The 17,876-nt window shown below is 38.1% G+C and overlaps 1 protein-coding gene across 1 annotated transcript; it reads right to left on the bottom strand.

The window, feature by feature from the left end:
- Positions 1-5,088: 5,088 nt before the first annotated feature.
- Positions 5,089-17,206, bottom strand: qdpra (quinoid dihydropteridine reductase a). The gene is made up of 7 exons (XM_015006675.2): positions 17,019-17,206; positions 16,821-16,913; positions 14,165-14,261; positions 13,576-13,716; positions 11,658-11,766; positions 9,729-9,812; positions 5,089-6,031 (listed from the first exon to the last, which is right to left on the bottom strand). The coding sequence occupies exons 1-7, from the start codon at positions 17,097-17,099 to the stop codon at positions 5,929-5,931; spliced, it is 708 nt and encodes a 235-aa protein (XP_014862161.1). The 5' UTR covers positions 17,100-17,206; the 3' UTR covers positions 5,089-5,928.
- Between the last annotated feature and the right edge of the window lie 670 nt (positions 17,207-17,876).

The raw sequence follows: 17,876 nt of genomic DNA, 5'->3' as shown, positions 1-17,876 counted from the left end.
TTTCAGCCATACTGTCCAGCTCTACATTTGACTATTTTTTTTTAATAGGTCTCACGCAGCATTCACACCAGACTGTACTGTCAGAAAGACGCTGCAGTGTAGCAGAGCCAGGGGGAGCCGTGTATTTCTGCAGTTAGTACTGGGAGAACTGGGAGGAGGTAGAGGAGCTTGATTTTTTAACAGATTACTATACTGTCATGTAAAAATTATATTTTTTATTAAAGATACTGTAGTTTTAAGAATACCACACAATTCATTTTTACTGTAATTTACAAAAAATACACAAATATGCATAGCCTTTCTGCATAATGCATAAACAATGTTTTGTTTAAATTTTGACAGGCTGTTAGTGGTGAAAGATTTCTCTGTTAATTCATTAACTGATCTGTCTTTGCATGAAGTTTCAGAATTAGAAGCACATGCAAACTTATATGCAAACTTATATTTAATATGTCTATATACAGTATACAATACTATACAGTACACACAAAAAATATGTACCAATATAGATATCCTGCCTATTTTATATATAGAAGGGTATAACTGGATATATAGAAGTGTGTATTTATTGCTAACCATTTTCTAAAAACATAAAAAGTTCAAGTCGGGGAGTGATCCCATCTCTGAACTCCTGCTGTCTGATCCTGTTTTACTTTGTTGTTTTAAATCTTTCCTTTAAAAAAAACAATCCCAGCTCTGAGAAGAGGCATTCAGGAAGTTGAGAGGCTGTTCTTGGGTTTTGGGTGGCTTACTCTCACGCAACACATGTGCCGGCTGGACCTCGGGAGGCAAAAGGGTCCTCCCCAGCAGGTCAGGTTACCAAGAGCGGCCAAGGGCTAACCACTACCATCTGGTCTTACCTACTATGTTCACAACAGCTCCAGGTCTGAATAGCTTCCACATGGCAACGCGCCACCTCAGACATAACCTCTGGAAACATGCATAGATGTACGCATTTATGCAGGCAATGTGCAAATGTAAAAATATGGCACAAGGACAAAAAGTGCACATGCAAGTAATATTGAAGGTTGAGAAAAGTAAAAAACCTGCACAGGTGAGTTGATTTTTTTACATAGGCAAAACTTTGGCTTCATAAATGCCAGCAAGTATGTTGCGTACAGATATAACTAATACAATACTTACAAGGATATCTGCAATCTACATAATAGTTTATGCAAATGCTCTACACAGAAAAACACTGAGCAGGTACAAGTAACTTATATGTATTTGTGCAAGCATGCTTGTCACAGATTTACCGATAGACTTACAGAACTGCAGGGGGCTGCAGGAGGGGGATGGGAGGAGACGGGCTTTAATCAGGAAATTCACCTCAAGGGGTTTCATCTAAGCAGGACTGGACGCTGCTCCTCTCTCTGCTTCACACAATGAATTGAATCACAGAGGCAGTCTGTGCTTGAAAGCCTCAGTTCACTGTCAATAAAGCTAATGCGATCACAGGTTCTCTCTGTGTGCAGAATAATATCATATGGTTTCACATGGAAAACGACAGATGAACTGAACTGATAACTAAGGTTGCGAAACAGTTTTACTTTTTGGAATATGTTTACATTTGCATATATTTTCAAGTTAAGTAAAAATAATTTGAGTGAGAAAAATAAACAAATGAAATGTATTAATTGACTTGAGTGTTCTTATACAGACTTTTGCACGACCACAGGATATGGTTGTTTTGGAAATGAGATGCTACTCATTGGATCAGTTGTCAGCTGACAGACAATTGCCTATTTTGTAAATTATCCAGTAAGAGGTTCAAACCTATTTGCTTAAATCCAGTAAAATCCACGTGGCATTGTTTTTGCCCAGGCAGTGTATTTCAATGAGCCACTGTAATACTAAAGCAGCTGACAAACAAATATCAATTCATATGCTGAACATCTTATATTTACACAATATCTTGATGTCAAATAAGCTTATTTTACCAAAAGGAACTTCTAAAAAGAATTCAATGAATTCAAAATGGCACCCATAACATTGCCCTGACTTGTTTTTGCAGTCTTTTGATATAATTTAAACTGAAAAATAATCGGTTAACCAAATGATTTACACGTCCACATTGTGTGGTGTTTCTTAGAAAAACTTTACAAAAAGTTTTTTTATTCGGTTACTGACCTGTAAAACGCAAAAAAATTATGGGACCAGGGACTGGCGAAGCTTCTCAGAGGTGGGCCTGTGACCTCACTCTTCTGTCTCACTGAGCAATGCGCCACCTTCTGGCGTGGCGGTTTAACTACAACTTAAACAAAGTTATCTCTAAAGTCACTTTTTTCTAATTTAGACACATTTTTAATGTGATTACACATTAGTGTGTCACAGATGAATAAATGTGCAGTGTAGAGAAACAAAAGTGTCTTAAATTCAATGTCTACAAAAAGTCTATTAATCAGACTATATTTCTTCCACAGTAGTGATATTGCAGTATGCTGCTCTGCATTCGGGTCCCTCCTAGATGGCTGTTGGTCTGATGAGAGCACAGTAAGTCACATCAGAGAGGAGCAATGATCAGGAGAATCTCTCCTTTACTGCTCTTTCTTTCCAAACCTTGGTTAGTAGTAGTAAATATTACTAAGTATTAACCTTTTTTATGTGTCAAATCCTGAAATTTTATGCTCTGTGGATTATGTGCAGACTGACTTTCTCTGTGATCCAGATTAAAACCAGAAGTTTAAGATGGGATGATCTAGTGTGTCAGGTTGTTGTAGTGACATCTAGGGACAAAAACTGCAATATGCAAGAAAATAAATACTCCCAGTCTATCTTCAATTTGTTTAACAAAGCTCCCTGAAACTGCACAGATGTAAGATGAGTTACTATGGTAACTCATTTTCAAATTTGAGTGGTGGTGAGTAAGGAGTGGCCATTTTGACTGCATGCTTTATGATGCAGAGATCATATTTTCAGTTTGATAACATATCAAAGCAAATAGAAATATTTTGTTAGAGGAACTACACAGCTAGCTGTGACAAAGTAAGAAATGCACTATAGCTCATGAATCAAGTCACTGAATGTCTTTACAAACAATACTTTGCTGATTTTTTAGAACAGTTGATATACCAATGAGTAATAATTCAGAATATGTCCAGTTCCTGCCCTCTACTGTATTTTTAAGGGTCTTGTTGATCAAATATCTTACTTTATCAATTGTCATATATTATGAATTTATAAATTTTTATATTTTCACAGTCACCAACAGATAAAATATTTAAGTGAAATAAAATGATAACATTTAGAAAGTGCTTTGCTGTATAACCCCTTTAGCACACCAACGCACCTGTAGCACACAGATGATTCACATCTCATAGGTTACAGCGTACAAAACAATAGCATGTGTGGCGCTGGGTGACAACTTATCTGCCCCCGCTGAAACAGAAACAACATGCTCCGTCTCAGCTGTAATCTTTGATCAGCTAAAACACTTTCTGTGATAAACATTGACGCGATCCCCATGGGCAATCACTCTATAGTGCTGGCATCATGGGAGGTAATGTATGCATAGACGTGTTGAACTAGCCTGGGGCCCTTCACACACACGCATGCATGCACGCACGCACACACACACACACACACACACACAGGTAAATACAAACACACACATGATGTACACACAGTGAGATGAATTGCTACGCCACCTAGAATAAATACATATCAGCTACAGTGAGCTGAGGCGCTTTGCACTTTCCTATTAATCCCCAGCATGGTGATTTATTGCAGTGTGCTCGTCAACAGCCATATAGTCCCCTGGAACAGGGGCCAGCCAGGAGAAATAGTGGAGTTTAAGTCTAAAGCCCAGCAGCTGCCTCTCACTCTATTTATATGTTTAACGCTGAGGGAGAAAATATCAGATGGTTAAGCAACAATATTTTGCGCAAAGAGGAATGAGGCTGTCGGATAATCTGTTCCTCATAATCCAAGTTTTTAAATTGATGCCTTCCCAGATGTCGCCGCTGTGGAGATTTGCATTTGCTGAGGTGAAAGGCCTCGATGCTTAGCAATCAGTTGTGCACAGCAGAGTGACGCTAAAGGGCCCTTCTGTAAGTTATTTTTATACAACATGCGCATGGTCATGCATATTCAGATCCAAATGGTAACTCTATCCATTTGATTAATATAAGTACCACTGAAAATCACAGACTGGCCCTAAAGCTGGCAGTTATTTAACAGCACCATCTAGTGGACACTTCCATAAAGAGGAATCCTTTTGTTCTGTGGCGGAAAGTTTGGATCCAAATCACTCAAGATTTTAAAGAGGTTAAATTATCAAATAACTGCAGGTCATGTAGAAGCATTTTTTCACAAACTCCTCCTCCTTGGTCCAGATGATATACAGTAGCTCTTAAAGGACATACAGTGAAAGCCACATCTAGTGACACCCTGGGCAAACAGTGTAAAAATACACACACAAAAACAATCCCAAAATAAGTTAGTTTTACTGCAGTGACATAATCTCTCTGAAATCTAATTTTAAGAAATACCCAGGATGTCTTTTTTTTTTTTTTTTACAGTAAAGGTTTATTGGTAACTTTGCTTTCAGTACTTTGTAGAAACTCTTCTCCGTCTGTAGGATTTAAAGATGGCCATGGCTGATTTTGACAGGCGCTACTCTGTATTAATTTAGCCATATATTTTGGATCATTATTCTCTTGAAAGGCCTAATTATGACTTATTTAGGTTTTGGGAGAGACCACAGGATAGCCATTTAAAATCTGTTATGTCAAAGAATTCATTAATGCGTCACCTCTGATAGAGTTTATAGGGATTTTGGAAAACAGGCCCACAGCATCACACCTCCTCCACCACACTCCACAGAGGACATGAGGGATTTTTCACAAATGTATCCACCCAATCAAGCCCAAACCACATGGAGTGTTTGTTACTGAATAGATCAATTTTACTTTCATCTGACAAAAAGCAAAGCTGTGCGTCCCAAACAACCTGGCATAGGATCCCATGCTTTCTTAACTTAGTGACCTCAAGATGCTATTACCTTTTAGAGATTCATGTGAAAACAGATGAGTCAGAAAATCTCTTGTTCAAAGACAAAAAAAAAAAATTCTGAGAAAGAATTTGAAGTTTTTTTGTTTTTTTTTTACCAGTTTATTGTGAATTTTCACAGTTACAAGACAACACTTAGAAAACTCACAAATGGATCAGAGCACCTTTTCCACCAATGACATAAGGGACACTTTGAATCTCAAAAGCTACATAGAAAATAAGGCCACTCCACTTTTACAGGTATTGTTTTTCTGGAAGCAGACGGCGACTTACGTTGAGTTTGTCTGGTGGACAGGATTTACATTGAAGAGTGTGAACTAAAGGCTCCACACACGTGACGGTGGAAAGACAAGAACACACACATTTAGAAGAGAGTGGGGATTATAGTGAAATTCTCCTGAATTTTCAGCATTTTTAAAACTGTTTTGACATCCGCTGCAGTTAAAATCCGAACAGTAAGACTAATGTCCCTCACCCAGCCTCCCCAAATGAGTCTCAAGTATATGACTATGTAATAATGTAATATATCTAATTTAGCACAATTTCACATCACTGCTCCTCTAAATGAAATTGAATACTCTGATTAAGTCTTGATGGTTCATTGGTCAACACTGCCTTTCCATTACTGCAGATTAATACAGTTGGATCACCTGTTACAGAAGAACAGTAGATGGCGCTGTGAGGCTGTATTTGCAAAGGAAGCCCCCTCCCTTCCCTTCCTTCACATTAAACCCATGAGGCCATCTACCGTGTGTCATTTTCTCTCCTCATTATGCCCTCACGTTCTCCTCCCTCCTCCTGCTCTTCTGTCTGCAGTTATTGTGCTGCTGCTCCTCATTTCAGCATCCACCCTGTCCTTGTTAACTCTCTCCCTGCGCTACCAACCCCAACACCACCTCCACAGTTCTGCCCTGTCCTCTACTGAGCGGCCACAGCCTGAGTTTCTCCTCCGGAGGTCAGAAGCTGCATCAGGCTTCCTGAAGCGGGTCGGTTCTCCCCTGTGGCCCAGCCAAAGAACATTCTGCAGGAAAATAAAAAAATAAATAAAAAAATAAATAAAAAAAGAGTTTGCTGGAGCAGTCAAGGCACCAAAACAATAATTTATGAGTTGCATGTTTGGTTATTATTAGACATCCTCCTCTCAACATGCAATTTCTTGAAATTTCTGGAAAGTTTGACACAAAAATATCTGAATCTAATTTCGTTATAGCCAACTTTACCCATGAATTTCTTTTCCATGGTTTGTTCTAAAGTGCACATTTTCATCAGGTCTCATATTGTGAATTTGTACACACATGTATTATTTAGCGATGGAAAAATAAATCTGCCGGTGACCACAATCTGGTCATTTTACACTCGACTGGCCCTGATCGCTGACCAGCCAGTCGGAAAATAAAAATCCAATTTTCCCACATGATCACTGAATTCACCATAAATAAACAACCAGATGACCACAAATGATGACCGAGATGAGTAATGATTGTTCCAGAACAGACAGGCTGCTTAAGGCGCCTTTGTAGTTATGATTTATGATTTATCACACAACAGCAAATTTTGGCTGTGTTGAATAAATAAATGCTTTCAGGCGTTATTGGTGAAATGTGACCAGAGGCAACAATAGATCAACACTTTCCTGCGTCATCTCCGGTCATGGAGCTTGGTTCTATTTTGGTCCTGGGCAGACCATCATCCATTTCCTCAGAGATTATCAAAGTGAATCCAATCCCATCTAATCTCCCTTTGCTCAACACAGATCACCCATTACACCTCCCCACATCCACAACCAAACATGACATTTAGTCAGAATTGTAGGGCTGTTGTAAACGAATATTTTAGTAATCGAGTAATCTATCGATTATTCTTACGATTAATCAAGTAATCGGATAAAAAAATTCTAAAATGAAATATTGGTAAATCTGGCATAATACCGGTGTTACTATGAGATATCAATATCAGTCCAATTTTTCATATTTGAGCATCCCTAACAGTTGCTTTTTTTGTAGTTTAGAAAACTAACCTGTAACAATAATAGCTCACTTTCTAAGTTAACCAGAAGAAAAGTTATAGAAAAATCTGAAATTATATTGAATTTAATAACAAAGAGGCAGGCTCACAAATATGCTTATAAAAAATGTCTACAATCCAGCTTTTAGTTTATGTATTCATCTTCAGTGAGTTTAATAGATTAATTAAACTCACCTTGCCACCTAACCTGTCACGCTTTGGGTTTGAAAATACGGGAAATGCCGCCTGGAGTGGGAGGAGAGGGCGAATGAACGAACATGGGGTGGAGGGGAGGAAATAGACCAGCGGACTGACGAACCGTTAGACCGGGGGACGAACACGGGGGAAGCAATACGGGATATTTACGACACCTTCACTGGTCACACTCAGAAACTCATCTACCAGCCATGTACGATGCGCTCCGCCACCCGTTTCTTCAGACCGGGATATGAAATTTATTGTGCGGTTCGTCGGTAAAGCTACATTTACACGGTAAGCATCAGCTACTCAGCCGCCCGCCCTGTTCAGTCTATCCGCTCACCTCAGCGCTCTTCCCGCCGTTCGCTTTCAACCAGCAGCCCCGGAGGAGAAATGCTGCCGTACTCCAGGCATTCCCCCAGTCATTTTAAGGATGCTTATTGGTTCCCCAAAAACGATAAAAAGTCGGGCATTATCATCAATCAATAAAATCCCCACGGGCCAATCTTGAAGATTGGACTTTATGCCGCTGAGACTTAGCTTTTGTCAACAACTCAGAGGCGGAAGTGAGAGCTCCGCGCAACGCAAATGAAGTCCCGGCCGGAACACGGTGCGCTAACTAATAAAACATAAATTAACGAAGCTTCGAGGCAGGTAAATTTTCCTCGAGGAATTTTAGTAATCGAGGTACTCGAATCATTCGAGGAATCGTTTCAGCCCTACAGAATTGTGTACATTTTACTTCCAATCATAATCTTAATGAAAACGGGAAGAAATCATGCACTCAGACGGTTTATTTCTGCCCTTCCTCTGAACAGTTTAACTCCCTCCACAGCTAACATTCAAGTTTAGCATTCAATCAACAGAGGGATGATGAAATTCATAAGAGCATTGCTCTCAGTTGCTGTAAACAAACAGAAGAGAATTACATTCTGATTTTAAATGCATCCTCATAAAATTATGTTGTGATGTTCTGCACCAAATATAACAACGTTACAGAGCAATTTGATTTGGAGTCATTCGGTGGGATGTATTTATTCTACAAAGTCAAATATGATGGAGTCTCCATTACAAAGGCATGTATTAATAGATGAGGCGCAATCTGTTATATAACAGAACTGCGGTGTTATGTCATGGGAGAGGATGTTTGTTTACAATTTCTTACAGAGATGCTGTGAAAAAGTAGAGCTTTAAAATAAAGAGTACCTTTGTGACGTTGGGAACAAATGGTTAATATATTCATTAACATTGAAAGGATTTTGAGAAAATGCCGTCTTGGTGAATTCTTTTAAAATACGGATGTTGTGCTCATGCATATTCCTGGTGGTGCGTTGTAATCTGTGTAGTTGGATTTTAAAGTTGTTCTGGCATCTGGCAAAAATACGATCAGTTACAATTTTGTCAGATTGTGGTGCAGGGCATGGCCTGTGGATGCAGTGTAAACGCTTATTGATGAAAATGAGTATACCAGTAAATCTGTGAGTAAAACTAAAGCCACTTTAGAAAAAGAAAATTACACCTGAAGTCAAACATGCTGGTGGCAGAGTGATTCAGGGCATTCACTACTTGCTATAATAAATGAAATCAGAATTTTTTCCCTGTGCCAGAGACATTATCTCATCACAGTAAGCTCAGTTGGGTTATTCAGACGGAAAATGAAATAATCATTTAAAAAAAAGTTTTAATCCAACATTATCTTTGTTTAATACTAACATTTGTTTGATGATCTGAAACACGCAAAGGTGAAGAAAAAGTAAAGAGAAGAAGTTTGTATGGGAACTAGTGCTTTTTGATGCATCTCAGGTCTTTATATGAAACTGTAATTCCCTGCTTGTATGCAGTCATGCTTGTGTGTAGCAGGAATATTTTGAGCCGTGTTCAGGTAGCTATTGATCTCAGATCACAGAAAATGTTTGAGATTTAAAGTATCAAAAGCTGAACACAAAATCAAAACAATGTCCCCAAGTCTTAAAGAACCTCTGGGGCTGACACTGAACAAGCAGGAAGAAATTGAATTTTTGTGCCCACAGCTGCCCTGATGCAACAGAATATGAATCAGACACATGAGGCCATGTTTGAGCTGTCAGCAGCAGGGGCCACTGACATCAAAGCCATGCAAAGGAGCCAAGCTGAACCTGAATAATATCACCACTTTAAAGATGGAGGCTTTTCTGCAGGTCGAATAAAGTTAGTTTCATCATGCAGGTTATTTTATAATTTCAATGGAAATCAATGGTCATGTTGCTCATTAAGAACTTCATATTCATATTCCGAACTCAGACAAACGTCCAGTAGAGGAGAACATTTGAAGTCAAGGTAACATGGAGAAGGAGTAAAAAAAGGAAGAAAACTCTGGAATTAAAAGCTTTTTTTTTATGCTTCACCATCCTATAAAAAGCTTCATATTTATTTGACACCAAATGGAGCAACTTTGAATCTAATCAACCTTTAAAGAAACATACACACATACCAACTGTAAAATAAAAATAAAAACACAACCTCTCTCTGGTACCTACTCTGCAATGTATTCCAGCGGCGTCCACGAGCTGTAGTCTGCATCAGGCATGAACTTCCTGTTCATCGGTGTATCCAAGGTAACGCTGCCAAATGAAGCCAGATAACAGTCAGGGTGAGCAGCTGCATCAGAGCAGCAGAGAGGAAACAGCGCTGGCAGCATCTCCACACATAAATATCATACAGTGTTCAGGAGTGTCAGGTTCTCAAACCCGTCTCCAAGTCAGCAGCGTGTGTGTGTGTGAGCTGCATACATCCACAGGGCATGTCTTAAAGTCAGGTTAGAGGAGAGGTAGTTCAGCTTTCCTAGACATGCTGTGGTATCCACTTAACATAAAAATACTAGATCTGATTTAATGGATTTTTTTTTCTAAAAAAAGAAATTGGCTGTTTTTCCAGTCATCTCTTCTGTGAGTTGAATGACGGAGTATTAGGGCCAGACTGCAAGAATTTTTGTTTAATTGCAACAAAATGGTCTTATTAGCCAAATAAAAGACAATTTTACCAGAAGAACATATTAAAATAGAGAAAAAAGCCATTTTAATGAGCAAAAAGCTTCTAGTGTTATCAAGATCTGACATGAGCAGTTTAGTCCACGTGGTTTTCTAAACCGACTCAGTGGTTCGCTCGATTTTCCTGCTGCTGAAATTAATTTGATGCTGATCAAATTAATTTCATCTATTAAAAAATGAAGTATTTTCTTATCTGTGAAAAAAACAAAAACAATGCTCAATATTCCTCATTTTAAATTTGTTATTTTTTAAGAATGATCCATTTCATTCTCCTAATATTACGACTGTATTCTTGTAATTTTAAAACTCTGTTCTCGTAATAAAAAAAGTAAAAAAAAATCTTATGGTGGCCCTAATATGCAAAGTTCAAATAAACAGAAGTTGCAAAGCGTATTAGTCAAACAAGCTGACATCACTCTATGGATCTCCAGGGACTGTATTGATGGGGAGGGGAAAAAAATCCAGATTTTTCAAAAACTAAATAATCAAAATCCAAAAGTCAATTTATTGTCCAGTACCAATATAAATATGTGAAGTCTTTAAACAGAGACGGTATGAAAGAAACAACGGAGTTTAGCCTTTTTGTTAGCTGCTAAAACAGACCAAACTGGGATTAAAAAGAAGCATCTCAGAGAAGGAAGTGTCAGACTAACACTTTTGAATGATTCTAGAATATAAAACTCAACAAATGTAGCAACAAATAATAAAAAAGGGGGCTAGAGAAGAAATGCAAGTCATAGCTAATGCTAAACAGATGTGACTAAATGCTGAAGCCTGTGTGGCCTCAGGGTGGGAGAACAAAATACAACCAAAGAGAGAGCAGGAACCAGATCCACCCCTGATAGGACTGTTCTCACACTGACTAGCTTCAAGTAAATAGTACTGTTACGATCTGTGCTGCTCATTCATCAATAGCAGATCATCTGTATAATCAGATCCGTGAGCTGATATTAGCATCCTTAATTATCTTTCGTCTCATTTTCACACTTCGACGTCCAACATAGCAAAGCGTAAGTGGCACAGCTTATTTTCCAGCACACCTATACTAATCTGTCCACACAACAGCTGTGGCCACCTAAATAAGAACAGAGCAAAGATGGCTGAGCTGACGCAGATAAGTACAGAACCAACCAACCATAAAACCAGATCGTTAGGCAAACAGCTTTAACCAAGACATGGAAATATTAGAAACATCTCATAAAAAATTATATTTAAAATATTATACTGCACCACATTTCCAGATTTGAATTAACAGCAGTTCCACTGTAAATATTTAATGATCTAACATCCAGAGATTACTTTCTGTAAATTAAATGTTTTAGCATTGACCATCTGTTTGTGTAGATATTATGCACAAAAAAAAAAAAAAAAAAACATTTTGGCTTGAGGTACTCTGATCAGTTTTGTTCCAGTACTTACGGTAGGATAGCAACAGCTGCCGCTCCTGCCGGCATGCCGCTGTTCTTTGCTGCCAGACTCTGACACAGTTGGTGGATGGCAGCTTTGGCCATGCCGTAGCCCACCATACCTGAAGATTACAGATCAAGCATTTACAAACTATTATGAACTTACATTTTCACATGGAACTAGCTACATGATCCAATATGTAGCTAGTTGGACAGAGTCTCACTGAAGCAGATGCTCACACCAGACACAAATGACAATACTGTAAGAAGAACCTCACAATTCTCTCTGCTGACAAGCTTTATGAAGAGGTCCAATTGTGCTTGTTTTAAATTAGACAGTATTTTAATGGAGAAATAGTTATGTACAAAAGAACGGCTGTCCAACTAGTGGCATAAAAATCCACCGAGTTCCTGTAGTGGCTGCATAACGTGGCTGTAGGTAGTGCAAAGATTACATAATGCTCATCTGTTAGGCTAATAAAAAAACATATTTTAAACCAAACAAAATTAAATCTGTTAAGGTTTGTCTTTTTGTTCTTTTTTTTAAATCCTCCACATCTGGAGCTTGTCAGTGCCTCTTCTCACAACCTCTAAACAGGAATGTCAAGCATCTGCTACCCCCCTCCACCATCCTGACAGGATCACAAACCACTGACCAATAGGAACCAGGGGCGGCTGCATAACTTTTCTTTAGAGCTTTTGTTTTCCCCAAAAGAGAAAACCCTAAACCAATCGAAAAAGGCAGAGGTTAGCAGTATGAGCAATTTTCCTGCTTTCATCTGCACAGGAAGCAGAGGTTAAGCCTCTGGGTCCAGACATGTGACCTGTGTTTGATAGTGTTCAATACCAACAGGGGCCCATCCACTTCCTTACAGTTTAATTCATTTAGCCTCTGAAGCAGCCTCACTGTAACCTTGTTTATGTCCAGCAGCAGCTGATGTTCAGAAACTCCAGTCCTCAATAACCACAAACTATAATTTTATTTCCTTAGATTGCAGTCAAGTTTTGCATTCAATTCAAGCATTGGAGCAAAAACGAATCAAAAAAATTCAGACAGTGACTCTCAAGGTTTGAAAAGTGTATTTTCTAAAACTCCTTCTTTTGCTTTTTACAGTTTATTCTTAGGGGAAAACTAACCCATAAAGTTAAACTCAGAACATTTAGTCCTCCTTAATGCATCTCTTTTTGGGATCAGCATAAGCAGATGCAAATAATTCAGTGCCTTTGTCGGTTTCAGTGTGGCTAACACACTCCATCCATGTGAGCCAAAACTGCTGAGTCATTGTCCTCCTTAAACCAGCAGCCAATGAACGCTCAGCTCAGTGGGGAGTGCTGAGCTGGAGCTTTGAGTAGCTAATGTTGGATTTGAAGAAGACATAACCCCCCCAGACCGAAGGCTCTCCGGCCGGCTCACAGGCAGATCAACCGGACTGATGTCACACCATGAGGATAAAAACAATCACTGACACACGAGGCAACCGAACCACTAAAGTAAAGTGAAATGCAACGTTCAGTTTTAACTAAAAATATATGTCATATTGAGAAAATATGCAACATGTAATAATATTGGTGGATACTGCGACAACAATATGACTTTCAATAAAAAACTAATTAAGAACAAATAATGTCTTCCTGCTTTGAGTTTAAAGTAAAAACACTTTAGTAAATGAATATTGTTTGCAGCTCAACAACCTCCTACCCATTTAATTTAGAAAAATACTTAAGTTATGTTAAAAAAAGTGTCAATATAAATATCTGAATAAATCTGTATTTCACTACATTTGCCTTTAACTGATGATTCCAGGGTTAACCTTTCCTTCTTCTCTGCTTAGTGCATCAGTTTCCTGGACAAAGCTTGGCTCTTTGATGCGTTGCACAAACAAACCAGGTCACCGCCTCCTTATGATGAAAGCAATAAAAGTGTCTCCCACCTCCAGTGCCCGACTGAGCTGCTTTTGCTCCTGCCAAGGTGAGCAAACCCCCAGATTTCAGATGGCGAGCGGCGAGGTGGCTGGAGATAGTGGACGTCCACACGCTTTGTTTCCACATCAAATCAGAGTTCTTGAAAAAATCTGAAGGACATTAACAGAAAATATTAGACTACACAAACTTAATAGATTTTTTTTTTTACTGATGTTCCGAAAATGTTCAAAGCATAAAATTCAAACTTTAACAGGAAGACATTTGGTTGCATAGACACAATATGAATCTGAAGTTTACCGAATGGACAACATGCAATATGTCCCAATGTTTAATCGTCATTCATTTGATAATGTTGGTCGTCTTATCTCACTTTCCAGGGACTTTAATCTTGAATTCTAGTGCTGTAATAAATGCAGGTAATTAAGCAGCTGAATAAAGCTTCAAAGAACTGAGCATCCTCTTATTTGCAATTTACATCTTTTTTCCAGTTAAACTAAAATTCAAAGTGTTTCACAAGACTTTAAGTGCAGCCATTAAAATTGAAGAAAGGTTGGCTGATGATTAATGTTAAAACAAATAAAAGGTTTGAACTCTGACCTTTGGAACTGCAGTTCCCTCCAGCCCATCCGCCTGCCACACACAGGATGGCATCCACTTTGCTTTCCCCCAGCAGCTGGGCCACATCTGCTGTCACCTGCATATAAAAACGCTTTTCATGAATCCGCCGGGCTCGCACACCAGCTGAATGGCATTTAAATGTCAGCAATGATTCTGTTCACTCTGCAGATTGAAGCTTATCGCTTCAGCACAACAACTAAAGCAAAGATCAGAAACAGGATTCACATCAGCCAGCATGATGAAGCTTCACTGAAGTGTGTCAGGATTTCAGAATGGTGCCGCCAGGTTATTAATAAATTAAAACAAATGCAGGGAACGAAAGGTGGATATTTACTGTATTGTTTGTCATGAAAAAAAAAATCCTATTATGATGAGGTTTTTTTTTTTTTGTGAAAACCCATCAAGTCCAATTAATGACATCTGAAAACCCAAAAGATTGACTCTGCTGTTGGAATAGTTCTTTTACCATCTTCCCCTCTGCCTGTTTCTGAAAGTATCAGCAACTTTAGAAACATGATGAAATGTAACAGTGTGCATTTAAGAAAAATAAATACATCATATTTCTTTATGTGACTGGTGTCCTGAGAACCTTATGTAAAAATGGGTACAGTATGTTTCTTTTATTAAGACCTGTACAGTGGACTCCAGGAATTGGGGACCACAACTGCCCACATATTGCTGAAATACACAGATACTTGAAACCCCCCTAAAAATGCTTATAACTGCTTATATTATCATTAGTGATAACAATAAATATATCTTCATATGCCTTAACAGCACAGTAAAAAAAAAAGTCTTGGCACGACCACAGAAGCCATTATCTATGACTGGAGTTACAACCAATCAGCTCCAAGAGAAATAAATGGTGTTCCTGGATTGGGAGCTTTGCAAACACCAGTCAATGAGGTGTGAAGTAGCACTGTGCCAATATATATTTCAGCTGCAGAAGCTGCAATGTTTTTAAAATATTTTAAATACGCTCTATGAAAAAATCTCAGTGAGGAAATTTTATGCAAATAATTTGGAGTTATATTCCTCAGAAAAATTCTGCAAATAAGTGAGTCTGTGAATAATGTACGGTGAACGGGGGTGTACACTGTATTTGTATTTGTGTGGCTATGCTTGCTGCGACATGCAGTCACGATGTTGGCATGTTTTTTTGAGCTTTTTGCGGCACAAGATGACATTTTCAAAAAAGTTGTGGTCAAAGGTACACATTTTTTTTAAGCTTAATTTGCCATAAGATGGTCTTACAAAAGATTAAAATCCTGCTTGTAGCCTTCTCTTTCCTTCTTTTCTTCCTCATAAAGTTAAAATTACCTGAGAAGACCCTGCATCATCGTCCTGCTGCTGGTCTCTGGTCTACTTTCTCCTCCCTGACTCTTTATTCTCTCTACTGTGACAAAGATTTCTTTTAAATATGTGGAAAGCAACACTGAGCAATTTCTGCAAGGAAATTAGAGATAATTGGGTTTATCCCAATTATTCCCAATTATTAACCAACTAGCAAATGAAATAAAACAGGTAACAACAACATTAGTATTCTTGTTGACAAGCTTAATATGACATACTTACATGGACTAACTAATGAACATTTAACTAATGCTATCTGAATGCAGCAGCATTACTCAACTTACACGGTTTGTTTAGAAGGAAATTTTGCAAAGTTTTTCCGTTTTGGTTCTGGTTAGATACTACTAAACAGTTGTAACGGCTGAGAAAGTGGGGGTGCAGGTGAAGGAAATGCAGTGGACATGTCCCAAGCTTACACCAAGACAGTCACGCCCATAACTGTATAGACAATTTATAAGCAAATAAATATTGCAGCACATCTCAAATAAATAAATAAATAAGCAAATGTTATCGATTAGCGTCAATGTAGGTTTGACTTTCGAGAAATTAAAATGGGGGCTAATGGAATTCGTCAACATTCAGCTGATCTCCAGTGATTGGTCGAAAAATAAAGAAATACAAAAAACATTAAGCAGATTTCTCAGATTTGCACAAACGTTGTGACAATTGGAAGTCTACTCAAAAATTTGCAAACGATGAATGGCATTAATAGTTGCAATCAAAACGGCTGAACATTTTTTACAAGCTCTTCACAAGAGTTTGCTGGACTTTTGGCCCATTCCTCCTGATGAATTAGCACAACTGACTCAGATGGTAAATGAGTCAGTATTCATGTATTTATGCACAAATACATGAATATGTATTTGTGCATAAAAAATAAATCAAAATTGTCTTGGAAAATTCCATGAGAAGATACATGTGGTGACATGGAGCTACATAAATTGATTTGAATTCAACTAGTCCGATTCATTCAATAAACTGTTAAAAAAATAAATAAATTTGGAAAAACATTCTAGTAAGATTTACTAATCGTACTACTTTACAAACAGCAAAATCACCGAAGTAGAAAAAGTCTTCATTTTGTAATGCGACTTGAACGCAACACTTCAGCATATCTTCAAAGCAATGCATAACTAATTGATTACAACATGCACAAACTCATGTGGTCTCATGTGTATCATCACATTAATGTAACACTTTAGCTTCGGTTCGGAACGTTTTCAGATTCTTGTTAAGACGCATTTAGGGAGACAGCAGCGAATGACACCTGGCTGGAGCTCACCTGTCCTGCCTGCTCGGTGAAAGATTCAGTCAACTTCACGATTATGTTTTCATTCGCCTCCTCATTAGCAGCAATGTCGACGCTGGCGACCCACTGCTCCACAAACACAGACGAAATAAAAACAGATATTCACCGTTAGCTTTGGACTCAGTAGAGCCGAACGTTAGCATGCAGCTAGCGTTAGCTACCAACACTTACCCATCCCTTAGATTTAAAATGCTGAACACACTTTGAGCCCAGAGCTCCTCTCCCTCCATACACGATGACCCGGTTCGCCATATCTTCTCCCAGTTTAATCAGGCAGTGAGAGGTTGAGCCGCAGAGCTGCAGCTGAAATACACACAGCAAGAGGAGGAGGAGGAGGTAGTGCCGAGCAACAAGTTAAAGAGCTGCGTTCAAAGACTTCCGGAAATACAATCAACAACGTAGATTTTGGCAAATACTCTAACTTTAAAACCTTGAAACAGTTTTGTTCAACCATTTGGTGCTCCTTGTTTATCATGGCGCTTCTTGTTTTCATTTTGTTATTTTACCACTTATATTATTGTGTAGACTCAGTAAAAAATTTGGCAAATATTGACATGTTGAAAAGGTAACACCCACCTCAATGAATTGAATTTGAGAATAATTTAAAAGACGCACATTCAGTGTACAAATAAAATGAAACGAAAGATGATTTCAATTCACTTTATTTCTTTCAACCTTCTTTTCACATCTGATGAGAAAAAAATTAGATACTATTTCTCAATGTACAGTGATCAATGTCCATTGACATGTACAGTTTTAATCTTATAGATTGTACTTCAGGTACGTCTCAAAAATTAAAATATTGTGAAAATGTTCAGTATTTTTTGTAATGTCAGAAAGTGAAACTCAAGTATAATAGAAAATAATTTTACAAAGGGTGAGATAATTGAAAAGTGAATTGAAAGCATTTATTTCATTTATTTCAATGAAATTTTGATCAAATGAAAATCCAAAATTCAGTCTCTCATGTTATAAAAAGAAAAGTTTCTGAATTATCCGTTTATTTCTATGCTCACAGTACTTGATTGG

Source organism: Poecilia mexicana, unplaced genomic scaffold, assembly GCF_051168715.1.
Source record: "Poecilia mexicana isolate PSO_F unplaced genomic scaffold, ASM5116871v1 scaffold_10, whole genome shotgun sequence".
NCBI lineage: Eukaryota > Metazoa > Chordata > Actinopteri > Cyprinodontiformes > Poeciliidae > Poecilia > Poecilia mexicana.
This window is presented reverse-complemented; position numbering and strand designations above follow the sequence as displayed.